The sequence below is a fragment of the Puntigrus tetrazona genome, chromosome 14 (genome assembly GCF_018831695.1).
Source record: "Puntigrus tetrazona isolate hp1 chromosome 14, ASM1883169v1, whole genome shotgun sequence".
NCBI lineage: Eukaryota > Metazoa > Chordata > Actinopteri > Cypriniformes > Cyprinidae > Puntigrus > Puntigrus tetrazona.
The window spans coordinates 15,839,004-15,852,932 of record NC_056712.1 but is presented as its reverse complement, the minus strand read 5'-3'; the positions used below and the strand labels follow the sequence as shown (position 1 = coordinate 15,852,932).

Sequence of the window (13,929 nt, the reverse complement as noted above, 5' to 3'; positions counted from 1 at the left end):
TCACTCACTGTAAATTTCAAAATGTTACTTCAAAAATCATGCAAACTTCCCCCAGAAAAATGTTAATAAGAATTGGACTAATTAGGACCTTACTACACATAATAAAAGCATTTTCTTAAGAGACTTGTGTCTGTGAATTCTTTCTTTTTTTTTTGATAGAAACGTACTGCCTTAATGGCTTTATGTTTTGTACTGTACAATAAAATCTGAATATTCCAAAATATTCCAGAACCTGCTCCAAAGTTCCAATCTAAAATAAATTTGCGAAAACAACGTTTCGATCTGAGAATCAGAATAGGCCTATATCCTGAACATATTCAGATATAATCAAATAATCATATTTAACCTTTAGTTAATATTTTCAAAAATAACTAATAAATATGCCATAAAATAAGCCTACTTTCTCGACACACCGCATTCTGAAGCGTGTGAGCGGCGCCACGTTGCTATGGTTACTTCGTGATTCCATTAGAATAGAGTACTTTGGAGAGCGGTGCAAGCTATACATATCTGTGGCAAATACAGTCTCTGAGTTCAGTTATAGCATGTATCACTGCGAAAACGATATAGGCTATAAGTCCATAAGATATAACACAGCCCAAAAATGATATGCAACCCCTCCCTCCCGGCCCTCAGAACTCGCACCCTGGTCAGCCAGTGCTCAAAACGCGCCTCTCAGACGCACGGAGGTCAGCAGAGGCTGGGTGTTAATGGAGGGCTGCGCGTCAGTGAGGAGGGGGGGTGAGAACTGTGAATCCATCCGTAAGGAAAGTCATAGTGTAAACACTATTTAGCCGTGCAGTCAAGCTGCTATGGTCGTCCACATCTGGAGTTTGAACGTTAGCCACAAAGACACTCCTGCGCTCAACCAAAGTGCAAATGCCAGTTCAGGAGACCCCCTAGAGCCCCACGACGCCCCACCTGGCCTGAGCCGGACCGGCCACACGGTGATAGCCGTCTGCCTCGGGATCATCCTGGTGTTCGGATTCCTCAACAACCTGTTTGTCCTGCTCGTCTTTGCGAGGTTCCGCTCACTGTGGACACCCATAAACCTCGTCCTGCTGAACATCAGCGCGAGCGACATACTGGTGTGTTTGTTTGGGACTCCCTTCAGCTTCGCTTCCAGTCTCTACGGGAAATGGCTTTTGGGATACCACGGCTGCAAATGGTACGGCTTCGCCAATTCGCTTTTTGGTAAGTTTTAACGAAGTTCACCCAGTGGTAAAGCTGCACGCGTAACAGGTTTCGGGGGAGGCTTTTTCAGAGGATATCGGACAGCTGAACTTTCTTTGGCGGTGGGCGTCGTTGCGCGCGCGTTGTTTTCCTGCGTTGGGTTGGGCGAACTCTATACGGATTTGCAGATCAATGAGTTACGATTTAAACGCAGTATCCATGATAAATATATTTAACAATTCATTATTAATAACGTATTCTAGCTACGAGCTTAATGATGTATTTTAGTCGGTTTTTGGAGGTGAACACTGAAAGCCTGAACCATGCATTTTCTGAAAATGCACAATTGATTGAAAACGTAGGATATGCTGAGGAATGCGGAAAGGAAATGTTTTGTCCTGAGGGAAGTATATGTGGATGGCTAATTTTAATCAAGCGTTTGATTTGTGTCACTCAAGCTCAAAAACTTAAAAATGTGAAGTTGCTATTATAAATCATAAATAATCACATTTCAGTTGCAGTTAAACAAGTAAATCAACGATAATCGTAATACATATATCATATGCAAAAAGAACACACATGCATAATTCTCTTGCTGGAAAGTCAATCTGTAGCCCGAATAAAATTAACTAAATTAACTGAATCTTTGTAGCATCTCATAATCATAAATAAACAACAGTTCTGTGTACCATTGTTGAATTTTTTTTTTTATTTTTGTGTAAACATTGTCCATTTCTCCTTGTTATGCAGAAAACCATCTCACATGTCACTGTCATTAAAAATAAAATGCCTCTGTATTTTACACAAAGTTTGGAATTTAAAAAAATCTAAATTAACATTTAAATCTGAAAGAATACTTGAGCTGAGTAAAATTCCAGTTTTCTCAGTATAATTAAGTACACTATAAAAACGTATCTTATACATTTAAAGCATACTGTAGCAGTTAGGGTGTGCTGTGAAAAGTTATTAATAAGTGAAATATTTCTTTATTTAAAAAGGAAACGTGGTTCTTGATCATATCAAGTATCATGCGCTTCTTCTTCTTCTTCTTTTTTTTTTTTTTTGGTCCGTTGAAAATTTTCCACAAATGCTCAAGACAGGCAGAAGCCGGAATCACACTGATTTTGTCTTCTTTGGGGGTTGTCTCAGAAGTCACAGTCTTCCCCCAGTGATCTGACATTTGAATGAAGAGCCCATTTAAGGCCGATAATTACTCTAGTGGGAGTGTTGTGACACCGCATTTCTCTTCCTGTGATGAACTGCAGGGACAAGTGCAGAGCGCTTTTGTGCAGAACTTGTGAACCTGCAGTGCAAACCCACTGAAGGAGAATGAAGCCCACAGTTTGTCTCTGTGGTTACTCAAACATTTTTAACAATTAGACAGGAGAAATAATATGCTGTCAACAGCTTATTCCAGCTCTATCATCTTGCGTCAAGTCACTATCTGCATTGATTATGGGTTGTTACATAACGACATATCTTTATACATTTGACCTTACTTTCTTTAGAAAACACAATCTGTGCCTTTAAGAGTTCATTGAGACTGCATAACAGAAACTTTATTACATTTTTCCAGATTTCAGATAGCTGTAGTCTGTTTGAGCAATATTTTTGATTATTACAGTGTGCACTATATATTTCAGTTTTAGGAATCTAAAATACGCATTCAATTGAGGAAAAAGCAAAGCCTGCGGTCATACAATAAAATTGAAAAATATATGCACTCACTGTATTAGACGTATGTTGATTCTTCTGCATTTGTCAAAACTTTTCAACATACAAACGACAAAACGATTTAATGATCTCTAAATTTACTAAAATGAATTATGGTTGTTTTATTTTTTATACGTTTTTTCAGTTAGTTTATAATCACTATGCATTGATTATTTTAAAGAAAAGTTTTTAATCAATAAATAGTTTACACTACCATCACTTTGGCAGTTTTTTCTATAACAGATGGAGGTTGTGCGATCCAGGAACAGAACAGGATGCATGATCATTGAGAGCTGTTCTTTGCACTTAACCTCAGACTTTTCTCCAGGGACTGGCCCGGATGCTTTGTCAAACTTGGGTTTGTTGTCGTTTTTCCCCTGCGCAACAGAAAGTCGTCAAAATTGCTGTCATTGCACTTGGTGTAGACTGGCAGTATATTACAAAGAAAACACAGTTACAAATGAGTCGTTTTGTGATTGCAATTTTTACTTATCTGTTTTCAGGAATAGTGTCTTTGATGTCTCTGTCCATTCTGTCATATGAACGTTATGCCGCCCTCCTGCGCCCCACCAAGGCAGACGTGTCTGACTTCCGCAGGGCCTGGCTCTGCGTGGCTGGATCCTGGCTCTATTCGCTGGTCTGGACTCTCCCGCCGTTCCTGGGCTGGAGTAGCTATGGCCCCGAAGGGCCTGGGACAACATGCTCAGTGCAGTGGCATCAGCGCTCAACCAACAGCATGTCTTACGTGATGTGCCTGTTCATTTTCTGTCTGCTTCTACCCCTCATGCTCATGATTTTCTGCTATAGCAAAATCCTGTGCATTATTAAAGGGGTGAGTGAGAGAGGATTTATTCATTATTATATGTAACATGTAAATGTTATTGTAATACTGGAAGAGAAATATAAAACATTGACGGAACCTTTCTGTTGCAGCTACAAAAAGATTCAATATAGTGGGGAAAAAATTCTTTAGATCACAAAAATTCTTTACAACAAGAAAAATGGTTCTATTAATTAATTGTTTTTAAATAACATCACTGGAAAAACACCTTTTTAAGAATGTACAGAATAAAATAATTGTGATTATTGGTTTCATTTCTAGAAAGCGTAACAAAGTAGTCATAATATAAAATTATTATTTATAAGTAAAAATATTTCAGTCTAAAAAGATATTTTGGTAACATTTTTTTGTTAGGATCTCTCAACTAGTTGCTTATTAGCATGCATGTTACTGCAAAAATACCTAAACTAAACAATTACTTCCCTAACTATTAATAAGCAGCAAATTAGGAATTTATTGAGGGGAAAGTTCTAGTTAATAGTGAATAAGTGTTCCCTATTGTTAGTTTTATTTTATATTACTATTGTTTTTCCCCCTTTGTTTTCATTTTGTTCCGTCGCTGAATTGTGAATGGTTTCAAATTAGCCAAATCACTTCTTTCCAAAACCTCTGGAGAAAGAGTCACTGTAAAACTCCCATCACTAACACACAGACTGAACGGAAAGCGCAAACATCAGCAAGCGTAGTGATACCGATGCTGTTGTGTAACCCCAGTCCATACAGTCTCCTCTCAGCGTGTTAATGTCACTTCTGTGGAAATAAAGCCCTTGTACCCAGAAATCTGCAATGATGTCTCATAGCCAGTGTCCAATTAACATTTCAACCCCGGCGAGCTACAGATAACAGAACCTACGCTCTCTGATTCTTTATTTATCCATTTGATATCGATTTGTCCAGCTAAGGGAATAAAATCAAAGCACTTTGGGGCATCGGGTTAGACAGTGCTCAGGGTGAAGAAGGTTTTAGGTTTTTGTGACTCATCCATGCCTGAGGCGGATTTCATAAACACATCAGCGTGTGAAGGAATATGTAATGAGCGTTTCCAGCAGGTCGTATGGCAGCGAGCTTCTAGTCACCAGAGCGATTCTATGAATGAATCACCATCTGAGCTATTTTTAGGAAGCAGGGCCTGTTACTATTGGTGACAAACTGTTATGTAACAAACGTATTTCCTCCAGGATTCGCTCTGTTCAGTAGCAGACGCCACATTGTGTTTCTGACAAATGGAAAGAGCTGCTTCCATTACACGTATGAGTGGCCCAGTCACTACGGCCCTCTGGCTTTTCTTAGAAATACAAACATGGAATTCCGAGGGGATTCAAAAGCAGGGAATTACAAGAAGAGAGCACTGGGAAAATCAGGGGGATAGATATGTTTGCGAAAGTAATTGCATTCCTAAAATAGAGTCACTCCAGACATGCGGCATGAAATCGATTTCCATTACACTATTTGATGGAAAGCTGAATGAAAATGTTAGCTGATAGAACATGTTTATGAATGAAGGAGACTTTTGTGCGCATTAAATATTTTTTTAGGAATAAAGATGTCTAGGCAGGCAATGGAAACGGAAGGAACTGCACTCTACTGAAAGGATGTTTTGTTTATCTTGTTGCTTCAAATTAATATTTTTTTTTATCAGTGTCATATTGATCTTACAAATTGCTGAAGGACACTTCCAGAGGATTACATAGGTGAGAAAACACTTAGCCGAGCTGAAGCTGTCAATACAATCACAATCATCTTGTTTAGGACAAATGGAGCATGTAAAAGGTGTGAATGACGGCATGAGCCAGTGCAGGGAGATCTGCTCCACTCATCAGCTCTCATTTGTTGCCTTTGCTGATTGGAAGTTCACATACTGTTACCAACCGGCAGGAGATCTTTATACAGAGAAATTGCTTCATGATGGGAAGGAGATGAGGAAGGTTAACAGGCTCCAGAGGGTAGAAGTCACGACTCTAATGTTTTGACGCAAGAAGGAGCCATCTGCCAGTCTTCCTTTAATTTGCAGACAGCTTACACACAGCAAGCTAATTCATGAACTGTAGGAGAGTCCTTGTTCTCTAGAGCAAGATGGCATTTAGCTTGATTTAAATGATAAATGAAAAGGTCTTTCTGTGTCAAGATGTAAACTGCACATGCATTAAGTGATTTCTTTTTCGGCTCAGGTAAATAAAATCAACCTGCTGACTGCACAGAGGAGGGAGAACCACATTCTTCTCATGGTTATCACAATGGTCTCCTGCTATCTGCTGTGCTGGATGCCGTACGGGGTGGTGGCTCTGCTGGCCACCTTTGGCAGGAAGGGACTGATCACTCCCATAACCAGCATGGTGCCGTCAGTCCTGGCCAAGAGCAGCACAGTGGTCAACCCGGTCATATATGTGCTTTTCAACAACCAGGTCAGTCCACAGATGTTAGGGTGTAATTTGATTTGACAGTAAAAATTACGTGCACTTATTGTATGAATTATGCATGATTGGCATAATTTCAGTTTATATTCATAGACATGCACTGCAAAAAATGGCCGTGATATGAACAGAAAAAATGCTACAGTAAAATCTGTTAAATGGTTAATAGTAAATTCCTGTAAAATTTACAGGGAATAAACGTAAATTGATGTTCCCAGAATTCCCTGCATTGCATTTCAAATTTAATTTGAATTTCATGTTTTTTTCTTTAAAATCACTGTTTCCCCTTAGTTTATTCTTATCAGTTATGTTCATTGTAACATTGTTAAATTAATGTTTCTGACCATGAGTCTCACCACGATGATGTTTAGTGTTTAGCTGCTTGTGATAGGCTTTGGTTCATCATACCTTTATTATACCTTTATGACCCAAGTATACTTCATTTTTCACAATCCACTCCATCTAGTACAAAGTTAAGCATGGTCACGTGTGCATTACTGGACGCTGGTTTTCGAGTGCTCATATTGCGGTCCATGAACAAGTCTGTGCAGACACAAAAAATAATGTTGTGCACCGTGCATCACACAAAACTGGAACACATTATACAGCATTCAGCTTGTCATTTGAAGGACAACATCTGACCTTATCCAGCATCCAAAAGGTCTATATTAGTGAAATTAAAAGCAGATTCCTTCATTATTTTTTTCCTTTCAGTTCTACAGGTGTTTCTTAGCATTTCTGAAATGTCAAGGAGATCCATCATTTCACAGTCAGAATCCTCAGCCCAGCAGCAAAGAAGATCCTCACGCGCTCAAGACCTGTGACGGGCCCTCATGGCATCGCGGCCTCAAGGGCCCCCAGAAAAAAGAGCAACACACTCTGGCCTTAGTTGTTCATTACAACCCCTGACGCTCTCAAAGACTGACAGTGTGACGATATCTTAAACCACACCACAAAGTATATCAAAATCACTAAGTAGTGCCAGAAACTCATGCTACTGAGACTTGAAATGAATGTCAGTTCAATGAATGTGTTTTTAAATATGTGTAGGTACATGCAACAGAAATGCTGATTATATAATGAATTTCTGAATGAAGACTAGACATTGCTAACCATGCAGTGAAGCAGTTAGTGTAAGTGTCTGTCTGTGAATGCTGTATGTAGTGTAGTTACACTCATCACCATCAGTAGGAGCTACTGCCCTATATTCATATGGTAATGAGAATCACTAATGTTTATAACGGAATTCATAAAAGACATAGAACAGAACAAAGCAAAGTTTACTCCTTATGCTGCTTGTGACAGATTTATTTGAATGTGTAATTTATTCCTGTAGTTTGTTAGTGGCACGTTAGTAAATGAACATTTTTCCGTAAGCATAGCATTTAATATTTTTTTATTGATTAAATCCCACTGCTTTATTGATATCTCCATATACTTAAGTGTTATTAAGCTTCACAAAACTATAAAGTGAAGGCCTACATTTTTGTGCGTAATTGTGAGTCATGGTATAAGACAGAGACACGTAACTACGTTATTATTCCAACTAAAGCGTTTTCAGTCCTCCATCCTGCACCATTTGCACATTTTCCAGAAAGTGTTAACATTTTAATGTGCCATTCTCATAGTCAGTTCCACAGGCCCACAGTCTCTTTTCACCAACACACACACAACATGCAGTGAGTCATATATGGGTTACGAATCATTTTTCCCATCCTTGGAAAAAGAAGCCGCGATTACAAGGTTTGCTATGTATGTCTTGAATTCTTTCTCCCTGTAATAATTGTTAAGCATTTATTTTTTTTATAAGACTAATATTCACTGTAATACTAATTCAAGACTGTATAAGCCAGTTTAAAAATATCAGACATATGGTCCTAAAAATGCTAAAATGCCGTTTGATTATCGAAAACTGGCATTTCTTATCATATTACTGTACTATTGTAATTATAAACACTGGTTTGTAGTGTTTATAATACATTTTTTGCCATTTACTGTACCATTTTGTTATTCTTTTAATCATTTAAAGAATGGCTAAGGCATTGGAAGTCTATCACAATAGCTTTCTTCCTCATTGAAAATATAGGCTAGTGAAAATGACATAAAGCAACAAAATCATGATTATTAGTATGCACAATAACTAATAAAGTCTCGATTTTTAAGGAACGCCTAAAAGCAGATGCAGAACTTGCAGAAAGAAGTTTTAACATGCTTTGTGTAGTTTTTGTGACACAGTAACTGAGCAATGACAATATTTTTCACTGTAAATGACCTCACATCACTCATGAGCGCAGCATATTCAAAACAGTGAAATATATATGTACTTCCACCCACATCTATTCACACACAGAAAGCATGTTGTAATCTATCTCTGATGTTTCGGTTAATAAAGGTTGTGTCCTTTCATGCCTCGTGGGTGAAGATCATTTGCTAATGCATAAAGCATGCGTCCAAAATAATACTGATGACTTCGGAAAATGTGAGCCCTGGCAAGGGGACTGAAAAAAAAAAATCAGTGGGGGTGGAACTGAGGTTAGATGCTTCAGTTTGTGTGAAACCGGTTGTGTTTTGCAAAAAAAAAAAAATTGATCGATACTAGATAATCAGCAGTTTCTATTGTCAACAGTCAACATTTAAATGAAAAACGCTTTTGTTTTGATGTAATGCACAGTTAATAACCAACAATATGGTGGTATTGAAGGTCCTATAATTATGAATAAACTCTTTCTCATGTATACCTCTCTCTCTCTATATATATATATATATATGTGTGTGTGTATAGCTATAGCAATTCTTTAAACAGACGTCAAGAAAGATCAAGTGGAGCTATGAGAATATTCTGTGACCACCAGTTGGTGGTTGAAATGAGGTCAGAAGTCTGAAACTATTATAGGCCAAAAGTAAAAACATGTCTTTCAAAATGTTTCTTTCATGGATGTGGTAAACTAGTAACTTATCGACCCTGTTTATCCAACTAAATGGCTATGCCTTTTAAAAAACTGGTTTCGTGTTGTGTTTCTCCTGTGTTTACGCACAACTGAAGTATCTCCATTTTCTGTTGTTTATCACACATGCTGCTTCGCTGTGGTCAGATTTCTTTTAAAGAAATATAGATACATACAAGGTGTGACTTTATTTCCTGTGGTTTACTTGCAAACCCAAACTCTGTTTGAATTGCAACTCACAATGTCGGTAATAATCAACACTCAAAAATAAAGAGACCCTAAAAGCGTTTAGAAGCTTAAGACAAAATGCATTCATATCCTCGCATTTAACTAAATCAAGGCAAAAAAAAGGATTTGGACATTTTGTGGTTGCCAAATATTAGTGGATCATGTTCATATATAGATAAATTATGATTCTTCTTACAGGAACATCTTCTTACATCATTAACTAAAAATTTGCAAAATGACTATAGCTGAAGGAAGATCTAAAATGATTTTTTACGCAGATTTTGAACGTAAAAAAGACAACGACCTTTGGGCAAAAATGTGTGACCTCATGGAATAAGGCCTTTCTAGTAGCCAAATTGCGCATATGCTGTAAAAAGGCCATCTAACAAAGGTGACATCTTTCAGGAAGTTGCATTCAAATGAGCTTGCTTGCGTTGAGAGCGGCTCTTCAGAACTGCATGGGTGCCACTGGAGTACACGTCTCTTCTCTAATCGACTCGTGCTCTGTTCATCATGATAAACACCTTTCACACTAGCTACAATCCTCCGCCGGTGCCTCCACGGGCAGGATACAGCAAACCCCATCCAGTGGGCAACACATCTTTAGTCAAGTTTTTGTCAGTGATGCTGCTGCTGTTAATGATACTGACCTTCGGAGGCTTCCTCTACCTGTTCCAGAAACTCAGCACGGTATGATCGGCTCTTCTCTTAGTGGTCATTGGCGCTCAAATGTGTATCTGAAGGTTTCAGGAGTTTACAATTGAAATGAAATTAGGTGCAATATAATGTCGAATTTGAAAAATCTTTGATAGTTGTTTACTATTTTATTAGAGGTTTACAGACTTTTTGATGGAAGATTATCCTGTTGCTCCAATCATTTTGGTTTTTAGCAAGCATTACTGCTATCATTCATTTTTTTTGTTGTTGCTAGGCAATTATTAATAATGGTTTTGTGGTAGAAGCGATGTAAAAAGTGCATTAATGAGCTTTCAATTATTTATAAAGAATGTAAAAAGTGTCTCTATATCAAGTTTACAAATAGATTTGGAAATTTACAGAAGCAAAAAGTTTAAAGTCAAGAACAATATTTTATGTAATTTTTTTTAAATACACAGAAAAGTTTAAACTTAAAAAAAACCCCAGAGGCCTAATCTCATGGGTGTATTTCCTGGGGTGTGTGGTTTTATGAGCAAACATGCAGCATGCTCTGCATCAAAGAAACAAAGACAACAAAAACCAGCCTTTCTGTCTCAAAAGGAAGTTAAAACCAAATAACCCAACAAATTATGCAATCTCACCCTATGATTGATTTGAGAAAGGATTGGCATGATTATCCTTATATAGTGAGCATTATTGATCATTTATGCATCATTAGCATCAAAATTAATTAAAAAAAAGTGCATTTTCAAGACAACTATGTTTCATGCATTTCCGTGAATCAAACAGACAGACTGATATAACATACACAAAGGTGTTAGTTTCAGTAGTGTTTTTAAATGTTTCAGTAACGATAAAGTGCAAGTTAAAAGTCTGTATTTCACCAAACAGATGTGTTAACGTAAGTCACATTCACAAGAAAGCTAAATACAGTAACAGTAGACATTCCATTGTGATCAGCTGATAAACATGACTTATTAAAGATGTACACACTGCTTTATCATTATAAAGTATATATATATATATATATATATATATATATATATATATATATATATATATATATATATGTATGTATATATATATATATATATATATATGTATATGTATATATGTATATATATATATGTGTGTGCATATGTGTGTGTATATATATATATATATATATATATATATATATATATATATATATATATATATATAATACACACACACTTTAATATATACACATATATTAATAATAATAATAATAATAATAATAATAATAATCTATTATATTTAATTGTAGTGTTGCATGAAATAAACTTTGACAGACAGGATTGTGTACATTTATAAAAACCTTTTTCATTATTGTATTATACATAAAATGTCAAATAATTCACATTCTGTTCTCTGTGATCATGTTTTCCTCTCTGTATATATTTAACTACCCATTCTTTATACAAGCATCAAGGGAAACTAATGAATAAATGTCTTTTCCTTCAGCTTAAGCAGCTCCAGGAGGGTTATCTTGACGAAGTCAGCCTAGAGAGACTCCGGGAATGTGCAGACAACAGTATGGGAGAAGGCTCAATGGCACAATGTGGCAAACTGATGGAAAAATATAAAGCTACCATAGCAAAGGTACATGTTTATGGCATACGTTTAAAGTCACGGTTAAAAGATTTTTTAAATGCTGTTAGATGTGAATTGTACAACATAACCATCATATGAAAACATTGTGTAAAACTCCATGACTTCCTGCATCATTAATGTTCTTTTACTTCCTCCCAAAGGTTTCACAGCTAAATGAAAATTGTAAGTATTTAAAATTATTTTAAACAGATTATTTTAAATAGATTGTTAAATACTGACTTTTAGGATGCAATAAAATTTAAATATATATACTGTGTGTATATATATATATATATGTATATATATATATATATATATATATATATATACAGTATGTATATATATATATATATATATATATATATATATATATATATATATACACACACATACATACATACATACATATACACTGTATGTATATATATATATATATATATATATATATATATATATATATATATATATATATATATATATATATATACATATATATATTAAGCTTTTATTGTTGACTGTATCCTGACTACTGTTGTGTATTTCTCCTGCAGTGTCTAAGTTAACTGGAGGGCCACACTTTATTGGACCAGCTGCACACATGACTGCACTGAGTGAGCATAAAGGTAATAGAATGCATTAGAATAATTTATTTAGTCAATTAAACTTAAGCCCAGACATATTGCGGTGATAATGGGTTTCTCCTTGTTTTAAAACCACCAGATAAGCTCTCTCGCTTCTTCAAGAAAAGCAGTCTTCTTTGGGATGAAGAGCACTCTCTGGTGCAGGAGGTACGACTCAGCAACGAACGGGACAAGTTGATCATTCAGTATCCCGGAATCTACTTCATCTATTCCCAGGTCACCTTCTCCAAAAATTCAGCTTTGTCGTCATTAAAGCAATCCATAAGGATCACAGTACCCAAGAAACAAGACAAGGAGCTACTCAAGTCTTTTTGCAGTTTGAAGCCAGGCACGCAGAATTTGTGTACAGCTTCTCAGGCGGGGGTGTTTCATCTAGAGAAAGACCAACAGCTCTATGTTGCAGTAACAAACACATCCTTGGTGAACCGGGACTCCTGTAACTTTGGATTATTTAAATTGCGGTAAAGAACACTCTAGAACGAGGGAGATGGATGATACGAGACGTCAGGGATCGACTGGATCGAGGCACTATAATTAAACGGATAATTATATATTCATCTCAAGGGAAAGGACAGAAGATCAAAACAAACAAGGAAGTCATCAAACCTTCTGAATATGGAACATCTTTTCGATTATATTGTTCATTGCCGCCCCCCATAAGAATACCATGAATGTTTTTTAATCCACTTGTGTTTGGTGGTATTTGTATGAAATTATTTATTAATTCTTTTTATGGTATATGGTTTGATCCAACAATAATAATAAACCATTGCTCTAATAATAAAGATATTTATATTAGAATAAGCTCGACAATTGTAATTTATGGTTGATTCCTAGTACTTAAAAAATAAATCAATCATTTCAGTAACAAATTCCCAATAAAATTAAGGGTTAATATTAACATATATATTATGTTGGTTACATACTGGTAACTCTGGTTGCATTTTATTTTGATAGTCCACTTTAAACATAACTACAAGTAACTTTGTAACCACGTCAACTGATTCACATTCATTTTTATGTCTATTAACTCTCAGAGTAGACTGTATGGGGCTAGTAGAATAAATTAACATACACTTGCAAAGTTTCTGATAGTTATTATGTTGTAGAACCATTAAAATAAAGTGTTAGAAATGATTAAGCAGACAGTTTACTAATACTAACTGACGTAGTTGCAAAGTTACTTAGTAGAATGTATAAAGTGGACTATCAAAATAACCGCAATTTGAATAAAAGCGCCCAAACTGCCCCCTCCCACTATTATACTATTCCTCGTTTTTTATATTACGAATGTTTCCAAGCGCTCATGAGATGTGTAAGTGTTTCCTAACATAGTAGATTGTGAGACGCTCTAATCTTAAAGTTTGGAAATTACTGTGTAGGATGAATTCGAAGAGAAAAGAATCACAAGCCTACCAGTTCTGTTTTTAACTTCAGTCTGATAATACGACCCTGAACCGACTACAGCTTGTGCCTATTTTACAGCATTCCATCCTCCTCCATGGAAACAGTGAGTTTTAGGTGACAAAAGCGTGCCCGTTTGAGCTACGCGGATGCCTCTGCTTACAGGAAGTTGTCAGCCTACTGATCTCTCTCTCTCTCTCTCTCTCTCGAGCCTATCTACTTAACACACCGTACTGAAAACACACTGAATTTCGCAGGATCCAAATGAAATCAAACGTATAGCTTATTAACATGATGTTATT

General features: G+C 36.2%; 2 protein-coding genes across 2 annotated transcripts; both read left to right on the top strand.

Annotated features, from left to right (window-relative positions):
- The first annotated feature begins 695 nt into the window (after positions 1-695).
- Positions 696-8,833, top strand: tmtops3a (teleost multiple tissue opsin 3a). Its single transcript, XM_043257940.1, has 4 exons — positions 696-1,194; positions 3,390-3,718; positions 5,896-6,129; positions 6,853-8,833. Exons 1-4 carry the CDS (start codon positions 813-815, stop codon positions 7,045-7,047), a joined length of 1,140 nt encoding a protein of 379 aa, XP_043113875.1. The 5' UTR covers positions 696-812; the 3' UTR covers positions 7,048-8,833.
- A 912-nt stretch (positions 8,834-9,745) lies between these two features.
- On the top strand, positions 9,746-13,047 carry cd40lg (CD40 ligand). The gene is made up of 5 exons (XM_043256764.1): positions 9,746-10,001; positions 11,454-11,591; positions 11,744-11,765; positions 12,134-12,205; positions 12,303-13,047. The coding sequence occupies exons 1-5, from the start codon at positions 9,825-9,827 to the stop codon at positions 12,686-12,688; spliced, it is 795 nt and encodes a 264-aa protein (XP_043112699.1). The 5' UTR covers positions 9,746-9,824; the 3' UTR covers positions 12,689-13,047.
- Positions 13,048-13,929: the final 882 nt, after the last annotated feature.

What these genes read in the sequence shown, in the direction of transcription:
- cd40lg (XM_043256764.1), top strand. Translation starts at nt 9,825, where the DNA reads ATGATAAACACCTTTCACACTAGCTACAATCCTCCGCCGGTGCCTCCA. An exon ending in TGTTCCAGAAACTCAGCACG is followed by an intron (nt 10,002 to 11,453) that starts GTATGATCGGCT and finishes CTTTTCCTTCAG; the next exon opens with CTTAAGCAGCTCCAGGAGGG. An exon ending in TTCACAGCTAAATGAAAATT is followed by an intron (nt 11,766 to 12,133) that starts GTAAGTATTTAA and finishes TTTCTCCTGCAG; the next exon opens with TGTCTAAGTTAACTGGAGGG.
- tmtops3a (XM_043257940.1), top strand. Translation starts at nt 813, where the DNA reads ATGGTCGTCCACATCTGGAGTTTGAACGTTAGCCACAAAGACACTCCT. An exon ending in TCCTGTGCATTATTAAAGGG is followed by an intron (nt 3,719 to 5,895) that starts GTGAGTGAGAGA and finishes TTTTCGGCTCAG; the next exon opens with GTAAATAAAATCAACCTGCT. An exon ending in ATGTGCTTTTCAACAACCAG is followed by an intron (nt 6,130 to 6,852) that starts GTCAGTCCACAG and finishes TTTTCCTTTCAG; the next exon opens with TTCTACAGGTGTTTCTTAGC.